The 27,040-nt window shown below is 36.6% G+C and overlaps 1 protein-coding gene across 6 annotated transcripts in view; it reads right to left on the bottom strand.

Annotated features, from left to right (window-relative positions):
• SEL1L2 (SEL1L2 adaptor subunit of SYVN1 ubiquitin ligase) overlaps nt 1–25,919 on the bottom strand; it is a 112,309-nt gene extending 86,390 nt beyond the window's left edge. For 2 of the 6 annotated variants that reach the window (XM_077115127.1, XM_077115137.1), the window contains exon 1: nt 25,624–25,918. In XM_077115127.1, coding sequence (XP_076971242.1) covers nt 25,624–25,681 — 58 coding nt within the window. In that variant the 5' untranslated portion in view covers nt 25,682–25,918. Of the gene's footprint in view, nt 1–25,623 lie in introns of all 6 variants that reach the window. The other 4 variants (XM_077115125.1, XM_077115133.1, XM_077115118.1 and 1 more) reach the window with 4 other exon arrangements.
• Nucleotides 25,920–27,040: the final 1,121 nt, after the last annotated feature.

Here is a 27,040-nt window from a genome sequence, read left to right as displayed (position 1 = left end):
CAGAATTTCAGCAACTACTCTACACTTAACATTTTGTTGTATAAGTAAACTCTCCTTATTTATTTATTTATATTTTGGGTACATGGGCTAGGAATCAAACCTGGGTCACCCACATAGCAGGTGAACATTGAACTCTCCTTTCTTAATTGGGGAATGTAGCATTATATATAATGTTGTTAAACTTAATTTTAGTTTTTGACATTTTTTATTTGTGCATGTAAACCAAGTGATCTGCCTTTCAGCAGTTGTCTGGATTTGGCTCTCTGAAACTGTGATTTTCATTTCTTTTGTTCCCAGCCATTGTAAGTATTTTGTTTTGTTTCCTGGAAATTTTGTTTTGAACAGAAAATAAAGGTTGTGTTAAATGACTATGTTATCTTATTAAAATGCTGTTATAGTAACTACAAAAAAATCATATATCTGATTAGGGTTCAATAACTAGAGTATATAACGATATAAAGAACTCTTACAGCTCAACAACAATAAGATACAGCCCAATTAAGTAAAGGGAAAGGGCTAGAATAGACCTTTCTCTATAGATACACAAATGGTCAATAAACACATGAAGTTAGCCATTATGGAAACACAAATCAAAAGCACTGTGAAATACCACTTCACACCTACCAGGATGACTACAGCAAAACAATAACAGAAAACAGCAAGTGTTGGTGTGGCTGTGGAGGAACTGGAACCCTTCTGCATTGCTAACGGGGATGCAAAATGGTGCAGCTGCTGTGGAAAACAGTTTGTAAATTCCTCAAAAAGGTAACCTAGAACTACCATATAAACCAGAAATTCACTCTGAGGTATTTACCCCAAAGAACTGAAAACAGGGACTCAGACAATACTTGTACAGTAATGTTCATTGCAATGTTATTCACTATACCAAAAATTGGAAACAAAGTGTCAGCCCCATACAAAATAATAAAGCTCTGATACATGCTGTGTGGATGAACCTTGAAGACACCATGCTGAGTGAAATGAGCCAGACACAAAAGGAGTAAATATTGTATAATTCTATTTGTAGAGATTACCATGGGCTAGGGTGGTGGAATAGGAATTAGAATTGGGATACACTGCTTAATGTGTATCGTGTTTCTGTTTGGAATGACGAAAACATTTTGGAAATAGTGGAGATGGTAGCACAACATTATGAACATAATGAATGCCACTAAGGTGTACACTTAAAAGTGGTTAAATGGCTAATTTAATATTATTTATATATTTTAACACAATTTAAAAACTTATGACAGAGTACATCATAAATGTCAATTTTTTAACTAAGGATTGATAATTTTCAGTTACTATAAACTAATTTGTGCATGGTAAAATAACCTTATATGTTTCCTGAAGCATAACATTATTTGATATGTTCACATTTTACAGCCTGGAGAATTGGACTCAAGACAAATATGAGGTAGTCAAACTTCATATTTCCAAAAAGTCATGAGCTTGTGCTTTAAGGGCAGGTTATGAATTTTCTAATGTTATCTCTGACATTGTATTTATTAATTTGATACGTTTTATTATTTTTCCCACTGATAAACTTTAGTCCTTTGTAGCAGCCTTACAATTCTGTGTCTGTTCTGTTTACTTTGTCAGCCTGACTTTCTAGAAACTGGTTCCAGATTGCTTGATATTTAGTTCTCTGTCATATTAAAGAAAAAGTTGGTGGATTCTAAACAAAAATTCAATAACTGCTTATGAACCAAACCAAGTTCTTTTAAAAGGTTGTAGATATTTGATAAAGCTACATAAATTAAGGCTGCTCTTTAGATTGAGGATGTGAAATAAATTACACCAGAACAATTATAATCGAAACTTTCTCTTCCCCAAGTATGCCAAGCAATCATTTTGGGGCCAAGGATACTCATTATCAACGATACTCAGTATCATAGTTGAGTTTGTGGCCTATAGTCTAATGGGTCTGAGTTCTAGTCCTAGTTTTGTACCAACGTCATTAATTAGTTATGATAATTAAATGAGATAATCTGTGTATTTAGCATGATACTTAATATGTATTCAGTACTTAATGCTAGCTATATGTATGTTGCGATGTATTATTACATAATATATAATACGAAGTCTGCTTTTTAAAAGGATTTAAAAATGGGGCGGGCCATGGTGGCTCAGCAGGTAAGAATGCTTGCCTGCCATGCCCGAGGACCCGGGTTCGATTCCCGGTGCCTGCCCATGTTAAAAAAAAAAAGGATTTAAAAGTGCCTTATAGATTATAATACATGTAAGTAAGTAGTTTAAATGGGCAGTTTCAAGGAAGCATTATTAGAGACTTCATATGTTATTAAATTTATTAATGCTTTGCCTATAGTATAACTTCACTCTCAATTACAGCTTTTTCTTCAAACAAATTATTAGCCTACTTATACTTGTGTATTAGAAAGCCACTGTGTCTGATGTTATATGCAAAGTGTCTAGTAATTTTTAAACTCCATTATCACAACTAGAAAAAGTAAACAAGAAAAAGTAAAGCGATTTGTTGGATTCCCATTATTATCTCCCTAGAGTACACAGAATAAAATTCAAATTAGCATTTATGGAATGGACAGACACAGACTAAGAACCATGAAGTGTCATATATATTTCAGCAAGAGGAGAAAATTATCGTTACTGAAGGGAATACCATTTGTGTTATACACTGGACCAGAAAATCAAGCTTTTTCATGGTCACATACTAACATGAAAATTGCAGGGTTAAAAGCAGTTATCAACAGTAGGATAAGTATAGACAAAGGAATTAGAGAACTGGGAGGAGGTTGTAGAGTATAACTAAAGGAATAAACTATTTAAAGCAATAAAGCTTAAAACATAAAAGAAGATAAAAGCAATCAGTTATGATTTCTAGCAGATGTACAATTAAAAAAATTTTTGAAACATATAAAATCTGTTTCTTTTCTAAATTTGAAGTTTTTAAGTTTTCATCTAATAAAAAAAATTTTGATTGGCTATTGGGGAAAAATTCTACTAAAAATAGCATATCACACAATGTTTTCTAGAGTACGTTGTTCTATATCATTTGAGAAATGTTGACTGCTGCCCTGTCCCTTTGCTTCATTACTTGCCCCTGTATAAATGCTGCAATTGCCACAAATTCCAGCACTCCCAGTGAGAAACCCAATCCACTAGGTGCAGGAAGAAAATATTAGGCTTTCAACTTAAATAAGGTCTAAAATTGTTTTTTTCTACTTTGGGGTTATATTTTATAATATACATAATATATTAAATCTGCAATATATCATAATAATGAATGTAATGGCATGTACCATCAAAAGGCTTAGATGTGAAGCTAACCTATTAAAGGGACTTGTTTCATTCACCTCTCAATCTGTAGCTCTAGCTACAATTTGTTATGTGCCAGATGTTTTACATATTTTGTCTCCAATCTCCAGTCTTCACAACAGAAAGATGGCAAGCATGGAATATTTGTATTCCTCTTTTATTGATGAGGAAACTAACAACAAATAAGTTAAATAACTTGTCCAAGGTCAGACTGGCCCAGTAGGATTCAAAGAGTGCTTGCCTTTTTCATTCCACTGTTTCTCCAAACTTTACCAAAAATTCTCAAAGATTGATTTTAAATGGCAAGTTCCTATGATGACATGAACTCCATTTTCTTTAAAAAAGTTGGATGTTCATAAAATTGTATGGGGCATCTCTGTTTATTTAATATGAAACATGCCATTGTATCTACAATAGAGTTTTAATATATACCCCTTTGAAATAGAAGAATTTTTAATAAGAAAGAAGCTAGAAGCACAGTCCACTCTCTCCAAAAGAATTATCCACGTGGCTTTTGGGGCATGGAGTAAACCCCATCAATTTCATAGAAAATGCACAAGGTTTTGAAAAAAGTTATGTTAGAGAAAATACTATCTTGGCCTAAAAGAAATAGAGACAATTCAAAATGAAAAGAGGTCTTTGAGCCGCATCTTTCTATATGTAGGAAGCAGGGTGGGACTGCCATTCAGCTACAAACATGGGCCATTTCTTTTGGAAAAGGAAGGACAACTCAGAGGGCAGAGCCTGGAGCTCAGAGGGTGTTGCCAAGAGCCACAATAGAACAATGGATTAGGAAACCTCTCCCAAAGGGTAGAGCTGGGTCCTAGTCAAGGGCCTTTGCCTACCCCATGACTAAATTGCCATGAATTAGTGAGAATTATATTTCCCCTCTTTACCCCCTTTTTGAACAGCGATATGCTAGATTGAGTTATGTTCTTCAGGAATACATGTTCTTAATCTCATTCTCGTGGTAAAACCTATTGTAAATAGGACATTTAAAAGATTGTTTTTAGTTAAAGTGTGGCTAATTGAATCAGGATGGGTTTTAATCCTATTGTTGTAGGACTTATAAAGAGAAGACCTCTTTATAAGGAAGAGCGGGAAGCTGGAAGTCAGTGGGAATATGGATGAAAAAAGAGAGGACATTGCCATGTGGTGGGAAATTCAAGGAACCAAAGGATTGCCAGCCGGCAAGAGCATTACGTACCCTGGGAGAAAGAAAGCCTAGCTCATGCCTTGGTTTGGGCTTCTGGATTCTGAAACCACGAGCCAATAAATTACACTGTTTAAGCCAACCTGTTGTATGGTATTTGTGATATCAGCTCAGGCAAAACTAAGACAAGCCATGTTTGGTGTAGGTTTTCTGTCTCTCTAGTGTTCACCGGGCATGTGGGGATTGGATATGTTGGGGTAGGGTATCATTTGTCTTTTAATCACCAGTATCTAAATCTCATCAACGTCTTGACCTAATGTAGATCATGAGAACATGGACCTGGAGCCTGATGTTATGATTGAGATTGCTGAGACTTTGGCAATCTGGGAAGGGAGAGAATCCTTTAGGGAATGATGTGAATCATTAAGTCCTTAGGGTGGATTGCTGTAGATTTTTGCAATGGTCCTCAGTGAATCATAACTACCTGTGTCTCCCCCTCCCACCAAGAGGTGGAGACTATTTACCCGCCCTTGAATCTGGGCTGTCCTTGTGACTTGCTTCAGTCAACAGAAATGTGATAGATAACATTGTTCAACTTCTAAGACTTGTCCTTAGGCCTTCCAGTCTCTGCTTTTACCCTCTTGTAATGATGCACAAGACCACTATACCTTGAAGGAGCCAAAAATGATGGACCACATGGAGAGAGGGGTCCAGTGAAGCTGCATGAATGAGCACAGGTGAGACAAGCTGAAAAACTTCCCAGTCAACCCAAAGAATTATAAGAATTAGCACATCATTGTCCTCTTAAACCAGTAAGTTTGGGGTTGTTTTCTACAGCAATTGCTAATGGAAACATCTGTTTTTTCAGCTTATCAGGACTCCTAGGATAGGATTCTCAATACTCAGAAGGTACATTAGACTAATAAATAGTGTCAAAATGAAGCATATATAACATATACTAGAAATAAGAAAAGAATTAGAAGAAAGTAATATCTAAAAACATTGCCTTGATCACAGTTCTTTTCAGAATCACTTTCTCATGAAACTTTATATACATTAACTTTTGGCTTTACCATCCACTTCTCCAATGTGACTTTATGTCCCCTCCCCAAGGACATGGTTCACCTTCCTTTGAATAGACCTTGGAACACTGATTAATGTGAATGTTGCTTTATTGTGGTTCTAGAAATACAACCCACACACCTGTGCTTTATGGGGGAATTGGCCTAGGGGATTATAGCCAAACAAGAAAATCCATTTCTGACTCTTTAGTTCATACATTTTACAAATGTAACTGAACGGAATTATGTTACCAACTCTTCTGTTCCATTTTTCTGAAAACAGTCTTCATAAATCACTTAGGGCTTCCCCTGATTTGTTCGCATTCAGCCTGAGATGCAGCAATGATATAAAATATGTTAACTATCAGTTCTCTTAACAGAGCTGTTCTAGGATACCTGCTCTATGCAGCTTCTGTTATTCATACTTTTAATATAACTTGATGACAATCTTTTCACCTTCCCTTTCAATTACAGAGGAATAAGTATCCTTGGTATTATCTAAATCTAACCTCTTTATCTTTGCCCCTATGTCCTTCCCAAAGACTCATTTCGATTTATCACCCCTTCCTAGCCAGTATCTTGACATTCTCATTCTCCCCTAAATTCTTTCCTTTTTTCTTTAAATGCTTCCTGATCTCCTCAATCTAAATATACAATCTAGAATCACAAAAAACAACACCAACAACTAAAAAACCAAAAAAAAAAAAAAATTGTCTCCACTTTCCCTATTTCACAAGAAGCCTATCTCCAACATTCAGGTAAGAATGCAAATTGGTATCCACATTTTGTGTATCTCACTATTTAAATGTCATCAAACAGTTAAATAGCATGTGTTCTATCCCATAATCTCATCGCACCTATATTTATAAAAACCTGGGAGGCCAGGTTCAAATTTAGAGTTAATGAAATCCTTGGTTTTGTCTAAGAACATGACTACATAAGAAGAGCCAGCCCCTGGCACCAAGCCTGCAACCTGTCCTCTTTCTCTTCTCATCTTAGTTCTGTCTTAGACTGTACAGGGTCTCACACCCTGTACTTATATAAGTATAAGATCATCCTTCTTATGTACGGTATATGAAATGTCTGTTCAGTGTTTTCATAGTCATATTGAGGGAGGATGAACAACATATACAACTTCTTCTATCTCTCTTTGCAGGGTGCCTGCTGGCTTGATAACCTCTTCCTGGTATGTTTAGAGAGAGGTTTGACCCTTTGTTTAAAGATTAGCCTGGGCAAGGGATTTTGCCTTTGCAAGAAATGAGATTACGCTCCAGGGAGACTGGATAAATTTCAGTCTCAATCCACAACCTCTGTCTCCTTAGTCAAAAAAAAAAAAAAAGATTATTATGGGGAAAAATACTTGAAAATCCCTCCATCTTCTGGAGCAGGTGGTCCAAAACTTTCCAGGAGAGACCCCTGCTATCCTTTGTACTCCTTACCCCACGCTGTTCATTTGAACCAAAGCTTGGGATTCTAGGACTACTGGAACATTTAAAGTTTTTCAGTTTCACACAGGACACTGAAAGCAATATGGTTAAATTCTAATTGAATTTTGGGGAGTCCGAAAGAATTATGGAAGCCAATGACATGTTTATTTCTTGGTGTAAAAAGTAACTTAAATGCATTCATGCCCAGAGATGGAAGACATCTAATTGGGGCAGATACCATATCACTCCCAAAGTTCATCTATTTCCCATTCTTTTCATCTTGGCTGAATTGTTACTTTCTCTGTGAAGCTCTCCTGGTGCTCTGATCAGGTCAAAGCCCCTGATCCAGGATCCCATAGCACATCTCCACTCCCTCACAGCCTTTATCTCAGAGACATGGATTTGCATGTATTAATATCTTCTCTCTGTCACTAGGTGGTAAGGTTGTGTGTTGGTTAAGCACCTCCTTGCTATCCCTAGAATGCTGCCTGGCCTATTTAGTAGTATTTAATAAACAATTTCTGAATGAAAGGATTACATGGTATTTCAGTTTGCTAATGCTGCTGGGATGCAATATTTCAGAAATGGAATGGCCTTTATAAAGGGGATTTATTAAGTTACATGTTTACAATTTTAAGGCCATAAAAATGTCCAAAGGAAGGCACACAAATAAAGATACCTTGACTCCTAAGAAAGGGCTGATGGTGTCCTGTTTCCTCTGTCACGTGGGAAGGCACACAGCCGGTGTTTGCTGGTCCTTTCTTAACTTCTCCAGGACAAACTCTGGATTTCTTCTCTTAGCTTTCCTTGGCTCTCTCCAGGTTTCAGCTTTTCAGTACTGTGGGATCTTGTTTAGCATCTCATGGGAAGGTACCTGGTGACATTTGCTGAGCCAAATGTCCATGTCTAGTCATGTAGTCTCTGTATCAGCTATCCAAGCATCTCTGTCAACACTCCAAGCATCTCAGTGGACACTCCAAGCATCTTAAATGTCTGTGTCTGAGCTTTCTCCAAAATGTCCCCCTTTTAAAGGACTCCAGTAAACTAATCAAGACCCACTTTTAATGGGTAGGGTCACACTTCCCTGGAAATAATCTAATCAAAAGATTATACCTCAGCAGTGCAAAGGTGGCTCAGTGGCAGAATTCTCATCTGCCATGCCAGAGACCTGGGTTTGATTCCCGGAGCCTGCCCATGCCAAAAAAACAGATCATACCCACATTTGGGTGTGTCTCATCTCCAAGGAAACAACCTGATTAAAAACTTCCACCCTAAACAATAGGTCTGCCCCCACACGATTGAATTAGGATTAAAGAAACATGACTTTTCTGGGGTACATAACAGTTTCAAACCAGCACACATGGTATCACCACTTCTTGAGATCTCTTCCTATTTCTTTTCTTCATTTCAATGAGCACGTTCTAAACATGTGGTGTGCCTGGCTACCTCTGCTTTTAATCACATTTTTAAATTTTAACACACATCTGAAATCCTGTTTTGAACCTTTCCCCTGCAGAACAGCTCTCTCAAAGGTCAATAATGATCTCTCATCATATTCAATGGCATCATTTCCCCGGACATATCTGCTCAGTTTCATACAAGGAATACTCGCAAATATAAAATTTATAAAAAGTGTCTCATGAGACCTCGGGAAAGCAAAGTCCAAAATCTGCAGGGCAGGCTGTGAAGCCGACGATTCCAATGGAGGATCTGAACGAACTCCACGGGAGAGGCTCACCAGCCAAGACAGGAAGAGCCTATCTTTTTTGAATCCTCCTTAAAAAGCTTCCAGTGATCAGATTAACCATTACTCTTTGCGGAAAACACTCCCCTTTGGCTGATTACAAATGGAATCAGCTGTGGATGTAGCTGACATCATCATGATTTAATTCTATGTAATATCCTCATTGCAACAGACAGGCCAGCACTTGCCCAACCAGACAAACAGGTACCAACACTTGGCCAAGTTGACACATGAACCTGACCATGACAATAGCCTTCCTTTCTAGAATCAGTATAGGACAATGGCTTCTATGACTTTACACTATCCTGGATTTCTGTCTTCCTTTTAAACCACTACTCTAGAATTCTTCTTTTTGTTTAGATCCCCTAAAAAGTGTGTAGTTTTCTACATTCAGTCCTCACCTCTTTGTCATGATCTAAGGGTTTGAGCTGGGCCAGGTAGGGTTCAAAGGGGACAGACAGTGAGTGCTGGAGATCAGGAACTTGGGAGGGATAATGTTCTGATTCCAGACAGGGAGCTACTTAAGAAGTAAAACCTTGGGAATCAAACCGTCTAACAGCTAGAAAGTAAAAAAACACAGATAAAGGGAGAATCCAAAAAAGAAGTCCAGTCTGGCAGAGGTGAGACAAGTGATACAAGGAAAACCTGGCAACAAGGACAGTTCCAAAACTTGGGGACAAGTTAACAGAGCAGGTCAGTCTGGGGTAAAATGTGCAAATAAATTTACCAAAAATGGATAGACAACTGGGGAAATGTAGAAGGAGCAAGAAGTATAAGGATGTGCACCACAAGAGTCCAGAGAAAATTCTGCCAATGGGTTTTGGAAGAGGGGGTGAGCATTTAGTTTTTTGAAGAAAGCACAGCATAAGTCAGACCTTTATGATTTTGCATTTGGATTCTTACAATAGCTCCCTAACAAATTTAATCAGGATCATTCTAATTTTAATCTAACTTAAATCTATCCTCAGAACAATTTTCCCAAAGTACTGCTTCCATCAAGACACATCTCTGCTTAAAAACCCATAATGGTGTTCATTATGTAAAGGATAAATTTCTCTTTTGAGTTCAGTTTTCTTCATATTCAGGTGTTACTCTACGTTTACAATTAGTTTTCAAATCCCAATAATCTGATTGTTATTTCAAAGTTTTCTTCTTCAGTTTCTTGTGTCTCAAAAATTCCTGTTGAGTGGACTAAAAATGATATATTAAGATTTCCCATAAAAAGCAAATATGATTTCAGGCCCTTTATTGGCTTGATTGGGAGGCAATTATACTTAGCTTTGGATAGTAAGAAAAATTATTTTTTGAAACAACATTTCATATCAATTGAAGCATGGAATAGTGTTTACTGAACTGAAATCTTTACTTAGCCAGGTCATCTTGAGTTAGTTATTTAATATCTCTGAGCCTCAGTTTTCTAAAACGTAGGAATAGCAATGCTAGACCTGCCTCTTAGAGTAGACACGAAGATGGAATAAATTTAAAATGTAAAATGTTCCTTATTTTATTAAATTCTTGGTAGCTAAGTAATGTCAAGTTCCCTCTATTTTTCCTTTTTCAAAGTCTATCTTTTAAAAACAAGTAGCATTAACATCTTTAAGGAAAGCACTTCCCTTATTGAAATAAAATAATGAAACTACATGGGAAACCACTGGAAGAAGCATCTCCTACTGAATTTTACCTTCTCCTTGATTTTTTTTACTATGATCACTGGGGCATCCGCCTTTCCCTTCAAAACCCTTTCCTTGGTTTCTCTTACCACATCTAAAAGACACTGGCATTTTTTAAATCAAGAAGAACAAAGAAAATATAATAAGCATAGACACAGTCCTGTATGTACTGACAGTATTTCAATTATCTTCTTCCTAGTCTCTCCTTAGCCTGGTAGAATTTCACAACAACCTTTCCTGCCTCCCTGGAATGGTGTCATCCTACTTTCCTCCACATCTGGCTCTCTTAACACCTAGTTCTCTTTGTTATCAAGGCCAGAGATACAAATTCTAATTCTGCCACTTACCTATGGGTTTTGAGTTACACAACTCTTCTCTTTCCCAGATCCCTGACAGGATTGGAGTGACTTACATATTATCACCCCTCAGTTGACAGTCTATCGTGTATGTGCTAAGAGCAGCTCAGTCCTCTAGAGAGCCATATAAATTATACAATAATTGTAATATCTATAAGGCAAGAACTGCACACTCAGAAGGGAGCTATCCTATTCTTTCTCAACAGGAATGATTTGCAATCATGTTTTCTGCATAATTGGATCAGATTGCAGTAAATGATGAAAACATTAGTATACTGGAGAACTTAACTGACCAATAATCATATTTTGATGTATTGAATATTTGGTATAGACATTGTTATTATTGACTTAGTTTGCCAGAGCCTCTGTGAAAAACACCAAGATGTCTACAAGGCTGTGCTTTCTCCCAGAGTTGGCAGTATTCTGGTGGTGGCAGCCCTGTGTCCTATGGTGATGTCTGTCTTTTTACTTCTGCTTTTCTGGTTTCTGCTGAATTCTGACTGACTGTGACCGACTTTCTTCTCTTTATGAAGCCTCCGGTCACACAGATTAAGACACACTCTGATTCAGTTTGGCCATGTCTTAACTAATGACATTTTTGAAAGGTTCTATTTACAAGTAGGTTCACATCCACAGGAATGAGGAATAAGATTTGAATATTTCCTTTGTGGGGGATGCAATTCAATTTCCAGCCTAAATACTAATATAGTAATATAGTAGGTGTTTTTCAAAGAGTCTATGACTTAGTGTAACTAAACTGAAAAATATTTTGTATCCTTCTGTTATCTTTTCCTCAACTTTCTCAAGTGCAAAGATGACAATAATTCCCAAAAAACTAAAGTTACTAAGGGATTAGACTAATGGTAACTGAATAGTTCTTTGTGTGTGTGTGTGTGTTTTATTTGGGAAGGGAAGGCTCAATAACACTCAGCATTGCTAAGAATGTTCCTCCCAAAAGTCTGCTATAGTGTGCAAGTGAAGAGGTTTACAGCACCCTTAAAGGATAGTGGGGTAACTTATGGAACTCACACATGGGAACTGTTTTATATATATAAATATAATATATATATTATTATTGATTATATGAGAAATAACTTGGAAGGAACACAAATTACAAGTAGTAAAATGTGATAGAATCATATTTGATAATGCTGAATGGTGGTATTTCCTTGTACCTTGTGGCCCTTTTTCCATTCAGTAAGTTGCTCATTGCTTCAGAATAAAGAATGATGTGGCAGAAAGAAAGGAAAGGAATACGGAATCTTGATAGCTTGAAAGAGAAATTAAACTCCATTATTAAAAAATTAAGAAAGTTATATTTCTCGCACACTTGAATTTGTGGACCAAATTTTTAACTGATAAATTACCTAGTTAATTGTATGCATGCAAAAGAAGAAGTCTTTGTTACTGGTGAGTGCAAATTGTGATTTTTCCTTTAGAAATAGGGCAATAAAGCTTTTAAGCTTAGAGACACACTGGGTGGCCTTAATATAAAGGCTGGAACCTTGCAGTTGATAGTTTCCAGTCAGAATTTTAAAGAAGAATGGAAACATTTAATCTACTTAATTGTTGACAATCAGTACTGAATTGGCCAAAATATGATTGGTTAGGCAGCAAGGTGGCCCAGACACAAATGTTCCCAAAGTAAATCATTATTTTTCATGTGCCCCCAATCCAAGTCAGATTCCTTTCTCTAATTTTTCAGTTCCTGCAAAGGGTATCATCAGTCTCTCAAATTCAAACTTCTGGATCATTTTTTAATCATCCCATGTCAGCATCCTTATTGCCAAGCAAAAACTGTTTTGTTTTTCTTTGTATTGTAACTTCTGGTTCATTAGCAATGCTACTGTCATAGTATAAGACTTATGACATAACTCCTGGATGCTAAAATAGCCTACCAAGTTCTAGGTCTACAGTATCCCCTGAATTTTAGATGTATCCTGCTTCCATCACTACCCTGTTCATGAAAACCCCATACCCAACTGGGACTATGGTGTCCCTCCCTTACTCAAGTTTCTTCAAGTGGTTGTTTGCTGTCATGCCAAGTTGAGATATAACAAGCATTTGGGGTGTAGTGGATTGAACCCTAAACTTGGAGTCAGAAGATGTGGAGTCAAATTCTGACAATCATTTTCTAGATATGTGACTTTATGCATGTCACAAAACATTTGAGTTTGTTTCTGTTAAATAAGGAGGACTATTCTTGTCGTATTTCCAGGATGCAGTTGTGTGTGGAGAGTGGAATGTATTATTTCTAGAATTAAAGGGATCATGTATATGAAAGTGCTTGATATGGACTAGGCAGTCAGTAAATACCTTGTTTTCTCTGTAATTTTATGAGACTCTGGCATCAGTACATCAGCTGACATTACAACAGCATAAGTTGGAGTGATTAAAGGTATTATTTAAATCATTGATACAATGCGAATTAAAGCAGGTAAGTGTTAAGACAGATATATTTTCTAGGTACTAAAAATACCGAAATTAAACCAACACAGGAAAAATGTACTAAAATAATTAACATGGGAAATACAGAATCTCAGTATTGGAAGAAAATCATCTTTACAATGTTGTTACTATTTAATCACTAAATAAGGTGTATTAGTCATGGTTTTCCAGAGAAACATAATGGATAGGCTCTTCCTGTCATTGTGAAGAATTCACCAAGCATTGGATTGCTCATCTGAATTGGCACAGGTGACCATGGGGATTGACAAGTCCTAATTCTGTAGGGCAGGACACAAGTTGGGAACTCCAATGAAGGCTCTGATGAATTCCCCAGGAGAAGCTGGCTGGCTGATGTCAAGATGGAAATTCTTCTTTCTGACTACTGAAATAAAAAATTCTCTCTTTAAGGCTTCAGCTGATTAGGACTTCTATTGTGCTGAAGGCAATCTCCTTTGTTGATTGTAGAGCTAATCAGCCATAGATGTAATCAACTAATGATTTTAAGTCCATGAATCACTACCCTAGTAACAGGCCAGTTCTTGCTTGACCAAACAACTGGACATAATAACTTAGTCAATTTCACACACAAACTTAACCATCACAGATGGATAGATATTTTTGGTGTCAATTATTTTGCTATTACAAACAATACTGTAATAGATAACCTTGAACATATTTCCTGTGAAATTTATGTGAGGGTTTGCTACAGTAGATAATAAAAAATGGCTTCACTCATTTGATGGGCATTCTCCCCATCAAAGTAACTCTAATTTATACTTCCACATACAGTATATTCACATATTAATTTTCTCACACCCTAATCAAAACTTTCCATTTTTACCAATCTATTGGGAGAACACTGCTATCTTATTAATTTATGTTTGCATGATTACTGGTAAGGTTAATCATCTTTTTACATTTGGGGCATTTATATTTCCTCTCCATGGAGCTATTAGATCTTTTACCCATCTTCCTATTAGGCTTTTAAAATATGTGCTTTAGGGGCAGTGATGGCTCAGTGGCAGAGTTCTTGCTGGAGACCCGAATTCGTTTCCTGGAGCCTGCCCATGTCAAAAAAAAAAAAAAAAAAAGAAAAGAAAGAAAAGTGTTTTAGGCCTTCTTTCTATAGTCTAGATATTATTTGATTGTTATAGATGTTGCAAATATATTCTCCAGTCTGTTGTTAGTCTTTTAACTACTTATGATGTCCTTGGCTGTAGAGGTTTTAATTTGTAATGCAAAGTGTCAATCTTTTTCTCTCTTTTGTTGCATCTTGTTAAAGGTTTTCCTTAGAAGCATTTGAATATATTTTTCCCCATTTTCTGCCAACTATTTTTATAGTTTTGCTTTTGCCATTTACATTTTTAGGCCATCTAGAATCAATTTTTGTGACTATGAAGTAGAACATGACTTTTTTTCCCCTAAATAAATGGACAATTTATCAATGATATTCATTAGAGTTCATCTCTTTCCCATTGAATTGATTAACCTCCTTTTAGGTAATAAATTTCCTTTCATTTATTGAAATGTTTTTGAACTCTCTTTATATATTTTTAACTATTTGTCTATTCCTCTACCAATATTCTAATTCCTGTAGATTTATAGTTGTATATTTTAACAACTATATGCTTGGTTGAGCCCTGTTCTAGTTTGCTAGCTGCTGGAATGCAATATACCAGAAACAGAATGGCTTTTAAAAAGGGGAATTTAATAGGTTGCTAGTATACAGTTCTAAGGCTGAGAAAATGTCCCAGTTAAAGCAAGTCTATAAAAATGTCCAATCTAAGGCATCCAGGGAAAGATACCTTGATTCAAGAAGGCCGATGAAGTTCAGAGTTTCTCTCTCAAGTGAGAAAGCACATGGCGAACACTGTCAGTTTCTCTTTCATCTGGAAAGGCACATGGTGAACACAGTCAGGGCTCTTTTCTCATCTGGAAGGGCACATGGCAAACACAACGTCACCTGCTAGCTTCTTCTCCTGGCTTCCTGTTTCATGATGCTCCCCGGAAGGCATTTTCCTTCTTCATCTCCAAAGGTCGCTGACTGGTAGACTCTGCTTCTCGTGGCTATGTTGTTCTGCACTGCTCTCTCTGAATTGCTTTCATTCTCCAAAATGTTCCCTCTTTTACAAGACTCCAGAAACTAATCAAGACCCACCCAAATGAGTGGAGACATGTCGTCGCCTGATCCAGCCTAACAACCACACTTGATTAAATCACACCTCCAGGGAGATGATCTGATTACAGTTTCAAACATACAGTATTGAATAGGGTTTATTCTGCCTTTATGAAATGGGATTTAGATTAAAACATGGCTTTTCTAGGGGACATACATCCTTTCAAACCAGCACAAGCCCCCTGCATGGGCACACATACTTACATACAGATATACACATGTTCCTTTTTAAAAAACTTATCTAGGAATTCTAGCATAGTTTACTTTCTAGATAGATTTTAGAATAAGCTTGTCAGGTTCACTTAAAAATCTGTTGTTATTTTGACAGGGATTGCATTGAATTTACATGCTAATTTACAAAGATATGGCATCTGTGCAATATTGAGATCTATTTAGGAATATACCCTTAATTTATTCATATATTTTAACACTTTTCAGAAAAATTTCATTTTTATTTCTCACATCTGTCTTGTTCATTTTGACTAAATTTATTCCTAGAAATTTTATGATTTCTGTTGCTATTGTGAATGGGATATTTAAAAATAATTTTTATGATTGTTATATATTTTTAAATTTATATCAGCCCCATCCTAGGGCTCACCCTACATCTTTTCCCATCTCACGGTGTTTTGTGTCCTTGTGTACATAGTTATTTGGGGCTATTTACTACGAACCTTATCTGAGTGGATTCTTTGAGGTCTATGATGAGTTGCCTTCTTGTGGAGAGAACATGAATTTACTTTTGCCATGTGCCTGGGAGTGCATTGGATGTGCATATTAATTTACAAAGATCTGTCATATTTAAATATTGAGATTCATACAGATGTATAACTTTAATTTATACAGTTTCTCTGTTTAATGCTCTTCAGAAAGATTTCATTTCTTATTCAGTGCAGGACCACCTTAGATGTAGTTCTAGGTTTGAGGTGCCTGGGATTACCCAGACAATTAAATCTAGGTTACAAACCTTCACAAAGCCTGGCTTGTGGCCATAGCTTCTCAAGGATGAGTTTTTTCTTTTTACTTTTCTCTCTACTTTGTTTTCAGGGGTGCATTGGTCCAAATAACCTAGACTTTCATTACCAGAAATGGAAGTCCTCTCCTCTGTGTAGATGGTGGAAGTGGAGGTGGTGAGGGGAGGAGCAGCCAGAGCTACCAGGCTGCTCCTATTTTTGATTCCTACAAATCACCCTCTCCTTCCAGCCCAGAGCTCCTTTCTTTTGTCCTAAACCTACTTGTACATCTTTTCTAACAGTATTGTCCTTTGTACATTTTAGGCAAAAGTTTCCTCTTTAACTCCAATCCATCTCTTATTCTTTTTTATCAAGGGCACCCCCTTCTTGTTTCCTATAACTGATGAGTTATTTTTTAAAAACATCTCTTCTATCAGGGAAGCTGCAAAATGTGCATCACTTTATCTAATCTGGGAATACTCGCTTTAATCCCAGCATCGTAACCTTGATTCCAAGTCTGGGGGGACAGACTTAAAGAAATCTTAAGAGACCAATTTTTCTTGCCTATCTCATCTTATTGACAGATAACCAATATAAAAAAAGGTTACATGATTACAATAAATACATTATAAACTCCAGTAAAAATTACAGAATCAATTACAAACTGATAAAATGCCACCTTTAGGGTTGTTTAATCTTCACACAGCCAAAAACCAAAACAACTGGTTGAAAATTAAATAATGCAATCAATCACCTACCTATTTGTACTATATGAAGGCAAACATATTTTAAAATATTTGGATGATTGATGGAAGTTTTTGTTTTTCATCTGGATGTTTGGTGGTGTGTGGAAATAGCCCAAGGCAAGAAAACATAATTATGAGGCAAATAACCTGAGACTACAGATTTGGAATAACAAACAGCTGATATGCAGTAAAAAAAAAAACTTGATTCCCTTTAAAGGATATAGGTCTTACTAAAATCTATACTTCAGTGTTTAAAAAAAAATCTGTAAATTGAGATAATAAAAATGTCTGCATGATATTAACTCATAGTTTCATGAATATTAGTTAATATTCAATTTTACAAATGTCTTTTGAGCATCCACTTTGTGCCTAGTTCTGCAGTGATCTATAGGAGAGATAAAGGTATATAAAACACAAGCTCTGCTTTCAGGTAGTAGACAATCTAGAGGGGGGAGTAATTAACTCAACTATGAGACTGTGATGCATAAGACAATAGGGACACAATGTGCTGTGTGAAAGGCTTAGGAAGAAGATTTAGAGGAGGTGGAACTTGAGAAGGACCTTAAAGGATTAGTAGGATGTTGTGGTATATACATTGTGGCAGTGCTAGGAATGGAAGATGGGTGGACAATCTATCTCTACAGAGGGAAAAGACTGAGAAAGAAATGGAGGTAAGTGAGTTAGTGAGGTGCATTGAGTAGGAATAGTTTTGAAATGGTTGAAATAAAATATGTCTGTAGCAGAGGCAAAATAGACAGGAAGTTGCTATCTAATTAAATTGGATTTTGACTGCCAGGGCAATATGTTGGAACTTCATTCTGTATAAAATGGGTTTTTGAACAGGGGGAAAATCATGGTTTGATCTGGGTCCAGAAAGATTATTTTGGCAGTAGTGTATTGTGGATTGGAGATGGGAGAGTTAGAGTGCAATAGTGTAGTCAAAAGATATTAAAATGAGACTTTAAATTGAGACAGCAAAAGATTGAAGATGCAGAATTGACAGGATTTGGTGAAGGAATAATAGGATGAATAAATGTAAAGGATTAGCGGTTTCTGGAGAATGGTCCTGGACAAGCAATTTCAGTATTTTCGGACTTATCCTAGGATCTTATCATTTGTATATAAGATATATTCTTTATCATTTGTAAAGAATATTAAATCCTCTGATACTTAGGTTTTGCCCTTGAGAACTAAGGGAGTTGAAAGGGATGCTGATGCAATTAGAAAGAAGAGAAGACACACAGGAAAGGAGCCAACTTTGAGAAGAAATGTTGCATTTAAGACATTTGCGTTGTTCATGACCATTATGTAGGAGGACAGGCAGGTTTAGAGATGAGAGACGAGGAAGATCAGGATCTAGACAATCATGTAATTGAAGCTGTGAGGCCTGGGAGAGAGCATCAGAGGCAAAGGAAATGAATAGTAAGAGATCCAAGCACTGGAATTTGGGCAAAGTATTTAAAGGCAGGGCTGAAGAAGATAAACCAGTGAAAGAGACTGAGATGTTTTTATAAGTAGAGAGGAAAAGAGGGTGGTAAAGAGTGTTGCATGCTGCAGAGAGTCAAATAGGAGGAAGAGTGAGAAGTTCACTGGATTGGTAATCAGTGGGCTATTATTGTGCTTGGAGAAAGCAGTTTCAACAGATAGGGAGTAAACCTTAGGATCACTTAGGAGCAAGTCGAGGCCCATCACAGGCAGAGAGAATTCTTAGTTTATATATGTGATGAAAAAGAGGTATGAAGCCTTGTATGGAGAAAATGGAGTAGAATTGAGAAGGTGACTCCTGGCATGACAGAAAGGACATGACCGAGAAAGCAGTTGCTAAAAGCAGCCTGAGTAACTGAAGATAAAGCTGATGTGTGGGCATTAATGAGTTCAGCAGTGGAGGTCTGTCGCCTTGCCCTCCCCAAGCTGAGGGCCATCCTCTCCATGCTTGGTGCTGTCTTACTGGGTGAATCTAAAGATTGTAGTAGTTGGTTAATACAGAAACCTTTGGGAGAATCTAGCCTACAAAGGCAAGAAAAATCCTTAAATCCTTCAGGACAATGCATAGAAGACAAATGTGCTTTCTTATTGATTCCTAACATAACACAGCAATCAAACTTCTCTCTGGTAGTCACCAATCCTACGGTAATACACCTGTTCTCTGTTTCTTCTCTTCAAGGAAAGATGTTTCGGATACTTATAGTTTATAATTTCCCTGAATAGAGCTATAATGTAGAAGAACTTAGAGGAAGGAAAGATAACTTAAAACACCTTGATTTTAGAGGTTAATTGAAACAGCACTGCAGTTAGCCAGAGCATTCCTGAAGCAGTAGGATATTGTCTGTTTGTAGCGCTTAGGCTCAGCTTTCTTTGCAACATGTCCAGGACTTGGTCTTTATGTGTCCACTCTCTGGACCTGACAGGAGCTGAGACATGGTTGCTAGGCAACTGCTTTCTGGCCTCTCATTAGGGGAGATTGCTGAGAAATTTTCCTCTTTCAACTGGGATGAAGTGCTGCTGGAGGGTGAGTGGAAGAAGAGAGAGTTGCTATGAACTTGCTTTATTTCTAACCGTAGGAGTGTATGATAGTGAGGAGTTACTACTAGAAAGATAAGATATAATAGAATCTTGGATGATGGACAATCTAGAAAAACAACTCCTGCCAATGTGTTTTCTCTGCTTTAATTGTACACTTCACACTAGTTTAATCAGCAGATGGATTGGTAGGATTGGTAGAAAAAATACACTAGATTTACTTCCTTTTTCTAAGGTATAGAGTTTGGGACAGACTGTTGATTGTTATCAAGTATTTTATTCTGATGATGTACCAAAAGGAAAAAAGAATCTTAGTAATTTTTTTAGGAATTTTCCCTGGGTGAATTTAGAGAAGACAATAACAGTTATACTCACTCTCTTTCAACAGTTTATATTGGCAAAATCAAAGTAAAATGAATATTAAGTGAAAAGATGTATAAAAAGGAAATATGGCCACTTATATGGTGTAATTGAGTGAAGAAGGGCCGACCTTCTTGTTTTGCTTTGAGAACTAGGTTAGAGGAGCAGGCAGAGAAAAAAAGGAGTGGAGTCAAGGGCTGTTTTTTTTTTTTTTTTTTTCACATGGGCAGCACTGGGAATCAAACCCAGGTTTCCAGCATGGCACGTTAGAGCTCTGCTTGCTGAGCCACCATGGTCCGCCCAAGGACTGGTTTTATGTATGAATCTTACTCTGACTTATAAAGCAATGCCCTTCTTGCCCACTAATTACCTCCCTGGGTCTCTGTCTAACTGAAATCATAAAGAACTTTTTGGAAATTCAAGCTTGCAAAGTGCCACAGCCCAAGAAGAGCTCTGTAACCATCATCACTGTTTCCACCTTCTATCCTGTTCACTCCTACCAATTGAAGTCAGAAGCCTGTGCTTGCTTCTTTACTAAAGGGAAATGCTCTTTTCCAGCCAATCCTAAAGAACACCTAAGACAGTGTAAAAGATTCTGCAGGGGTTCCATGCACTAGGGTGACTTTCCAGAGACCAGCGGCCTTCGGATAGGTCCCTGGACCAGGTAGGTCCTGGGGTCTGGGGGGCGCTGGTTCCATCTCCCTACCCCGTACTATTGACAGTCCCTTCCAACATGAAAAATTTAGAATGGCCATAGCTGAAATACCCTAAAGAGTGAAATAGAAAGATCAAAGGTGATGGTGGAGTTATACAGAGAAGATAAGTTTTAACAAATGAGTATTAATAATCACTGAATCATTGCAGTGATATTTCCTTTAGTCTCCAGTATCTTAGAGCAGCTAGGAGTAAAAACCTAAAGTTGTGGAATTGTAACCCATCCAAACTCAAATCTGTTCTACAACTAATTGTTGTGCTGTGCTTTGAAATTTATTGTTTTTAGTATATATGTTATATTTCAGAAAAAAAGAAAAAAATGATGATAAAAAATATATATACTCCTTCTAGACTCCAATGTTCCATAGCAGCTAGAAGGAAAAATCTGAGATGATGGTATGGTGGCCCATGACAAACTCTGGGATCTGTCCTGTAACTATTTGTTGAAGAGTGCTTTGAAAACCATTGCTTTTTTCTTTCTTTGCTTTGTATGTATGTTATATTATACATTAAAAAAAGTTAAAAAAAAAAAAAGGACAGCAACAGTGGCTCAGTTACAGAATTCTTGCCTGTCATGCCAGAGACACAGATTTGATTCCTGGTGCCTGACCATGCAAGAAAAAAAAAAAAAGAAATGTCCTGGAAATATGAAGACCATCCCAGCTGTTCAATCCAATAGTCACTTGTCACTCCTCACCTAACTTCCTCATTCTCTCTGGTCTTTGTCACTTCTGCCATCCCCATCTTCTTGGCACTCTCTCACCCTGGACTCCTGTGACACTATTTTCTCTATTCTTGTTATCCATCTTCTCCTCTAAATATGTTATTTCCATAGTTTAAGTCCTCATAGTTTCCTGTTTATACTCTTCAACAGTTTTCTGCTGGTTATATTCACACCACCATTATACAGCTAGAATCCATCCACCGCTTCTACTGTCTAAGTCATTTCTTAAAAACATAATTCTACTCCTGTTTCTCCAATGAGTAAATCCTTACGTGACTTCTCACTGTACAAGGAATGATGCCAAAAGTTCATAGCTGGCTCACAGAGTCTCTGTGTACCATGTTAAGCTCATCATTTACTGTGTCTTTTTTATATCCTACACCACATCGTTTATAGAATATGCTTTTTCATTCCTCTGTATCTTTGTTCCTTTTACCTGACCTAAAAAGTCCTTGTTCTCCCTTGCCTGCTTGAATCTTTTAAGATTCAATTTATGCCATTTCCTTTATGAAACCTTTTTGATCACTCCACATGCTGGTAGAATTGGCTGCTTCTTCATTTGTACCCTACTACACCTTGTACATACTTCTACTTTAAACCTATAACACTTGGTTCACTTGTTTAATTTTGTTTTCCCCTTCTAGACTTTAAGCTGCTCAAAGATCAGGACTGTGTCTTAAATAGTTTTGTGTCCTCAATAATACTACTGGCACATGGCTTTCATTAAATATTTTTTTTCTTTTTACAATTCAGTGATTTTTAATATATTCACAGATCTGTGCAATCATCACTATAGTACATTTTAGAACATTTCCTAAACCCCAAAAAGAAACTCCCTACCCCTTAGTTGTCATTTCCCAATTCTACCATCCCCTCCTAGTCTTAGACAACCATTAATTTACTTTCTATCTCTATGCATATGCCTATTCTGGACATTTTGTGTAGATGTGTTTGGCTTCTTTCACTTAGCATAGTGTTTTCAAGGTTCATTCATGCTGTAGCATGTATCAGTATTTCATTTTCTTTTATTGTTTAATATTCCATTATATGACTATATCACATTTTATTTAGGCAGTCATCATTTGATGGACGTTTGGATTGTTTCTACTTTTCTGGCTATTATAAATAAAACTAATATGAACTTTACATAGTTTTGTGTGGAAATTATGCTTTCATTTCTCTTGGGTACATAGGAGTGTATTTTAGATTCCTAGGTTGCTTGAGTAAATACCATGAAATGGGTTGACTTAAACAACAGGAATTTATTTGCTCACAGTTGTGAGCCTGGAAAATGTTCAAATCAAGGCATCTTCAAGGTAATGCTTTCTCCCTGAAGATGGTATTGTTCTGAAGCTGGCTGCTGGTGATCCTTGGTTCTTCTGTCACAGGTAAGGCACATGGTCGTGTCTCTTGGTCTCTTCCTTCTCTTCTGGGTTCCACTGATTTCAGCTTCTGGCTGCTGCATCTTTGGCTCTCTCTCTATGCGTCTGAATTTCATTCTCTTATAAAGGACTTCAGTAATAGGTTTAAGACCCACACAGTTGAAGTGGGACACACCTTAACTGAAATAACTTCATCAAATGATCCATGTTACAATGGTTTTACACCCACGGGAATGGATTAAAGTTAAGAATCTGGGGTACATACATCTTCAAACCACCACATATGGAATTTCTACATCATGTGCTAACTGTATGTGTAACCATTTGAAGAACCGTCAGACTATTTTCCACAGTGGCTGCACTATTTTACACTCCCACCAGGAATCACCACATCCTCACCCATGCTTGCTATTATCTGTCTTTTTTATTTTAGCAATCCTAGTGGATATGAAGGGCTAATTCATTGTGGTTTTGATGTGCATTATCCTGAGGGCTAATGATGCTCAGCATCATTATATTTTCTTTGGAGAACTGTCTATTGAAATCCTTGCCTGTTTTTAATTGTATTTGTCTTTTTATTAATGAGTTATAATAGCTCTTTATATATTCTAGATACAAGTCCCTTTTCAGATATATGACTTGCATGTATTTGTTCCATTCTATGGGTCATGTTTTCACTTTTTTTATAGTGACTTTTGAAGCACGTTTTAAAAAAACTTTTGAGGATGTTCAGTTAATCTAAATTTTCTTTTTTTTTTTATCTTATTGCTGTTCATGTCATATTAAAAAAGCATTGCCTAATCCAAGGTCACAAAGACTTTGTCCATGTTTTTCTTCTAAGAGTTTTATATTTTTAGCTCTTACATTTAGGTCTTTGACCATTTTGAGTTGATTTTTCCATATAGTGTGAAGTAGGGGTCCAACCTCAGTCTTTTGTAGGCTGATATCTAGTTGTCCCATTACCATTTATCCAAAAGGTTGTTCTCCCTTCCTTTAATTCACCATATATGTGAGGGCTTATTTCTGGACTTTCAACTCAATTCCATCTACATGTCTACCTTCATGCCAGTACCATGTTGTCTTTTATTACAGTAGAATTGTAGTAAGCTTTGAAACTGGCAGTGTGAGTCTTACAACATTGCTCAACTTTTCAAGAATGTTTCATTATTCTGGGTCCTTTGCATTTCTATATGGGTTTTCAGATCAGGTTTTCAATTTCTGCAAAGATGTCTTCTGGGATTTTGATAGAGATTATGTTGATTCGGTAGATCAATTTAGGATGTATTGCCATCTTGAACAATATTAATTCTTCCAATCCATGAAATGGATTGACTTTTCTTTTTTTTTTTTTTTCCTTTTTTTTTGCATGGGCAGGCACCAGGAATCGAACCTGGGTCTCTGGCATGGCAGGCGAGAACTCTGTCTGCTGTTGAGTTTTCTTTTATCTAGATCTTCTTTAATTTCTTTCAAGAATTTGTAGTTTTCAGAGTATAAGTTTTACACTTTTGTTAATTTTATTTCCAAATATTTTATTCTTTTTTATGCTATTGCAAATGGAATTTTTACTCAATTTCATTTTCAGTTTACTTATTACTACTGTATAGAAATATAGCTGCTTTTAAAAATTGATCTGGTATCCTGGAACTTTGCTGAACTTATTTATTAGTTCTAATAGTTTTTTTAGTGGACTCTTTAGGATTTTCTATATACAAGATCATGGCATATATGAATAGAGATAGTTATTTTTCCAGCATGGATGATTTTATTTCATTTTCTTGCTTAATTGCCTTGGCGGGAATATCCAGTACAATGTTGACTAGAAATGGTAAGAGTGGACATAATTAGATTTCCCTGATCTCAGGTGGAAAGCAAAGTATTTTTACTATTGAATATGATATTAACTGTGTGATTTTATAGATTCCCTTTATCAGATTGGGGAAGTTCCCTTCTACTTCTGGTTTGTTTAGCGTTTTCATCACGAAGCAGCACTGAATTTTGTAAAACGCTTTCTCTGCATCAATTGAGATGATCAGGTATTTTGCTCTTTATTCTCTTTATTTGCTGTGCTATACTAATTGATTTCAGATGATAAACTAATCCTGTATTGCTGGGTTAAATCCATTAAAGATTTCTTGAATTGAATTCATGGTGAGTAAATTATATGAAGATTGGTAAAAATTAAGCCAAGCAATGATGACAGAAACAAGACTAGAAAATAATATTCCATTTTCAAACAGTAACTAGTCAGGAAACATAAAATCTTTGGAGCTAGATCATGAACATTGGCATAGGTGTGTTTTATTCAATACATATATGTATTTATAGCACTTTCCCACTCTTTGATTTCTATACTTTTCATGTAAAGTCCTAGAACTAGCCTCTTATGATATTCTAGATTTTACAAAACTTAGTAACTTGCCCTAAATATCCGTATTCCACAAAATGATTTCCTCAGAGATTTGCTGAATATTTTGTTCCTATTTCTTACACACACACACACACACACACAAACACATACACAAACACACACAATTGTTTTTTCCATTGTCCCAAATGAGAGCATTAGTAGTATATTGTTCCATTGTCCCAAATGAGGGTATTAGTAGTATTAGTAGTATGGGTTTACACCCACGGGAATGGATCAAAGTTAAGAACCTGGGGTACATATATCTTCAAACCACCACATATGGAATTTCTACATCATATGGTAACTCTATGTGTAACCACTTTAAAGTTGTTGGACATTGTAAAGAACTTAACCAAAAACAGTGTTAATTGGGAATAAAGTGAAGTTTCTTCTGATTTTCTAATCAGCTTCCACCCTCTTCAGTGATGTTAAAGCAAAGAGAAAAGACTCCTACAAAGAACCAAAAAAAAGACAGAGGAACTTACTCTTAATTGTGACCCCAAGAATGATCAAAATCTCTATTAATAGGTACAAGGGCTTCATCCTCTCCTAAGTAGCTCCTCCTCACTGTAACAGGCAGAATGAGATGACTTGCCCACAATCTTCCTCTTCTCAGATCTGTAGGGGTCAGGACTCAGTTGCTAAGCAACCATTTCCTTATTCTAGAGCCAATGGGCTGTCAGAAAGTTCCTTTCAATCCAGAATGAAGGCAGCTGCTGGGAAGAGCAGGATGTGGGAGGAAATCATCTCTAACATGCCACTTCTCTGGCTGGAAAGAGGGATAGGCTTGAAATAAGGGTTGCTCTGAAACAAAAGAAGGGAAAAGATTCTAATTTGTACATGTTCACACCAATGTTCAATTATGTGAAGTGTTGCTGGAAGTTCTTTTTATGTTATCTCTAGAGGTGCAAGCTGCATTAGCTACATGAAAACACAACTATGTATGTGAGTTGACTTAACCTCATCCCTTAATCTAACATCTCAAGTCTATGGTGGACAAGAAACATATGGAGTAAGTCTTCTTTGCTTCCAGTCTGGATGGAAATTTTAATTTTCTGCTCAATTTAGGAAATGCTGTGGGTTTCACTGGAACATAAAACAAATACAAGTCATCAATGACTTTAAGAACCTCTTCTTTACTACGTCAAACAACACGGGCATTTCATGAATACATAACCTCAAGTCTAAGATCAGAAATCAAGAGATATGTTTAGGAAGTAAGCATGGAAACATTAAAAAACATCCAAGGAATGGAGCTAGTTGAAATTATGCCTGAAACATATCTAACTTTTATGGTCTTTAGGTAATTTCAGAAACACACACATTTATTGTACTTGAATTTACAGGTTTACTCCCTGTCTTTGTTTTCTATTGTATTGTGATACAATTTATCACAAATTTACTAGCTTAAAACAAAAAGTTATTCCTGTACAGTTCTGGAGGACAGAAGCCCAAAAGGAGTTCTATAGGGCTAAGATCAAGGTGTCGGCAGGGGTGGTTCCTTCTGGACGTTCCAGGATGGAAAATGTTCCTTGCTTTTTCCAGTTTCTGGTGGCAATCGGCATTGTTTGACGCTCCAGTGCCTGCTCCACTGTCAGATTGCCTTCTCTTCTAAAATCCAACCTGTCTCTGCCTCCTTCTTATTAGGGACACTTATGATTATGTCTAAGGACCTCCAGATAATGCAGGATAAACTCTCTATCTCAAAGTCCGAAATTTGCTATAATATGCAGGTTGCAGGGATTACAATGAGGATAGTTTTTCACCCTTTATTCAGCCTACCCATAGTCCCTAATGCCTTTATCTTTCACCAAGGGACTTCAGATTGCCTAATATATAATTTATTTAAACTCAAATATTTTCCATTAAACACCCTCCAAATAACATTTTTTTCAGCCCCAT

Source organism: Tamandua tetradactyla, chromosome 1 (assembly GCF_023851605.1).
Source record: "Tamandua tetradactyla isolate mTamTet1 chromosome 1, mTamTet1.pri, whole genome shotgun sequence".
Taxonomy (NCBI): Eukaryota; Metazoa; Chordata; class Mammalia; order Pilosa; family Myrmecophagidae; genus Tamandua; species Tamandua tetradactyla.
Note: the sequence above shows the minus strand (reverse complement) of the source record. Positions and strands in the feature narration are given on the sequence as shown.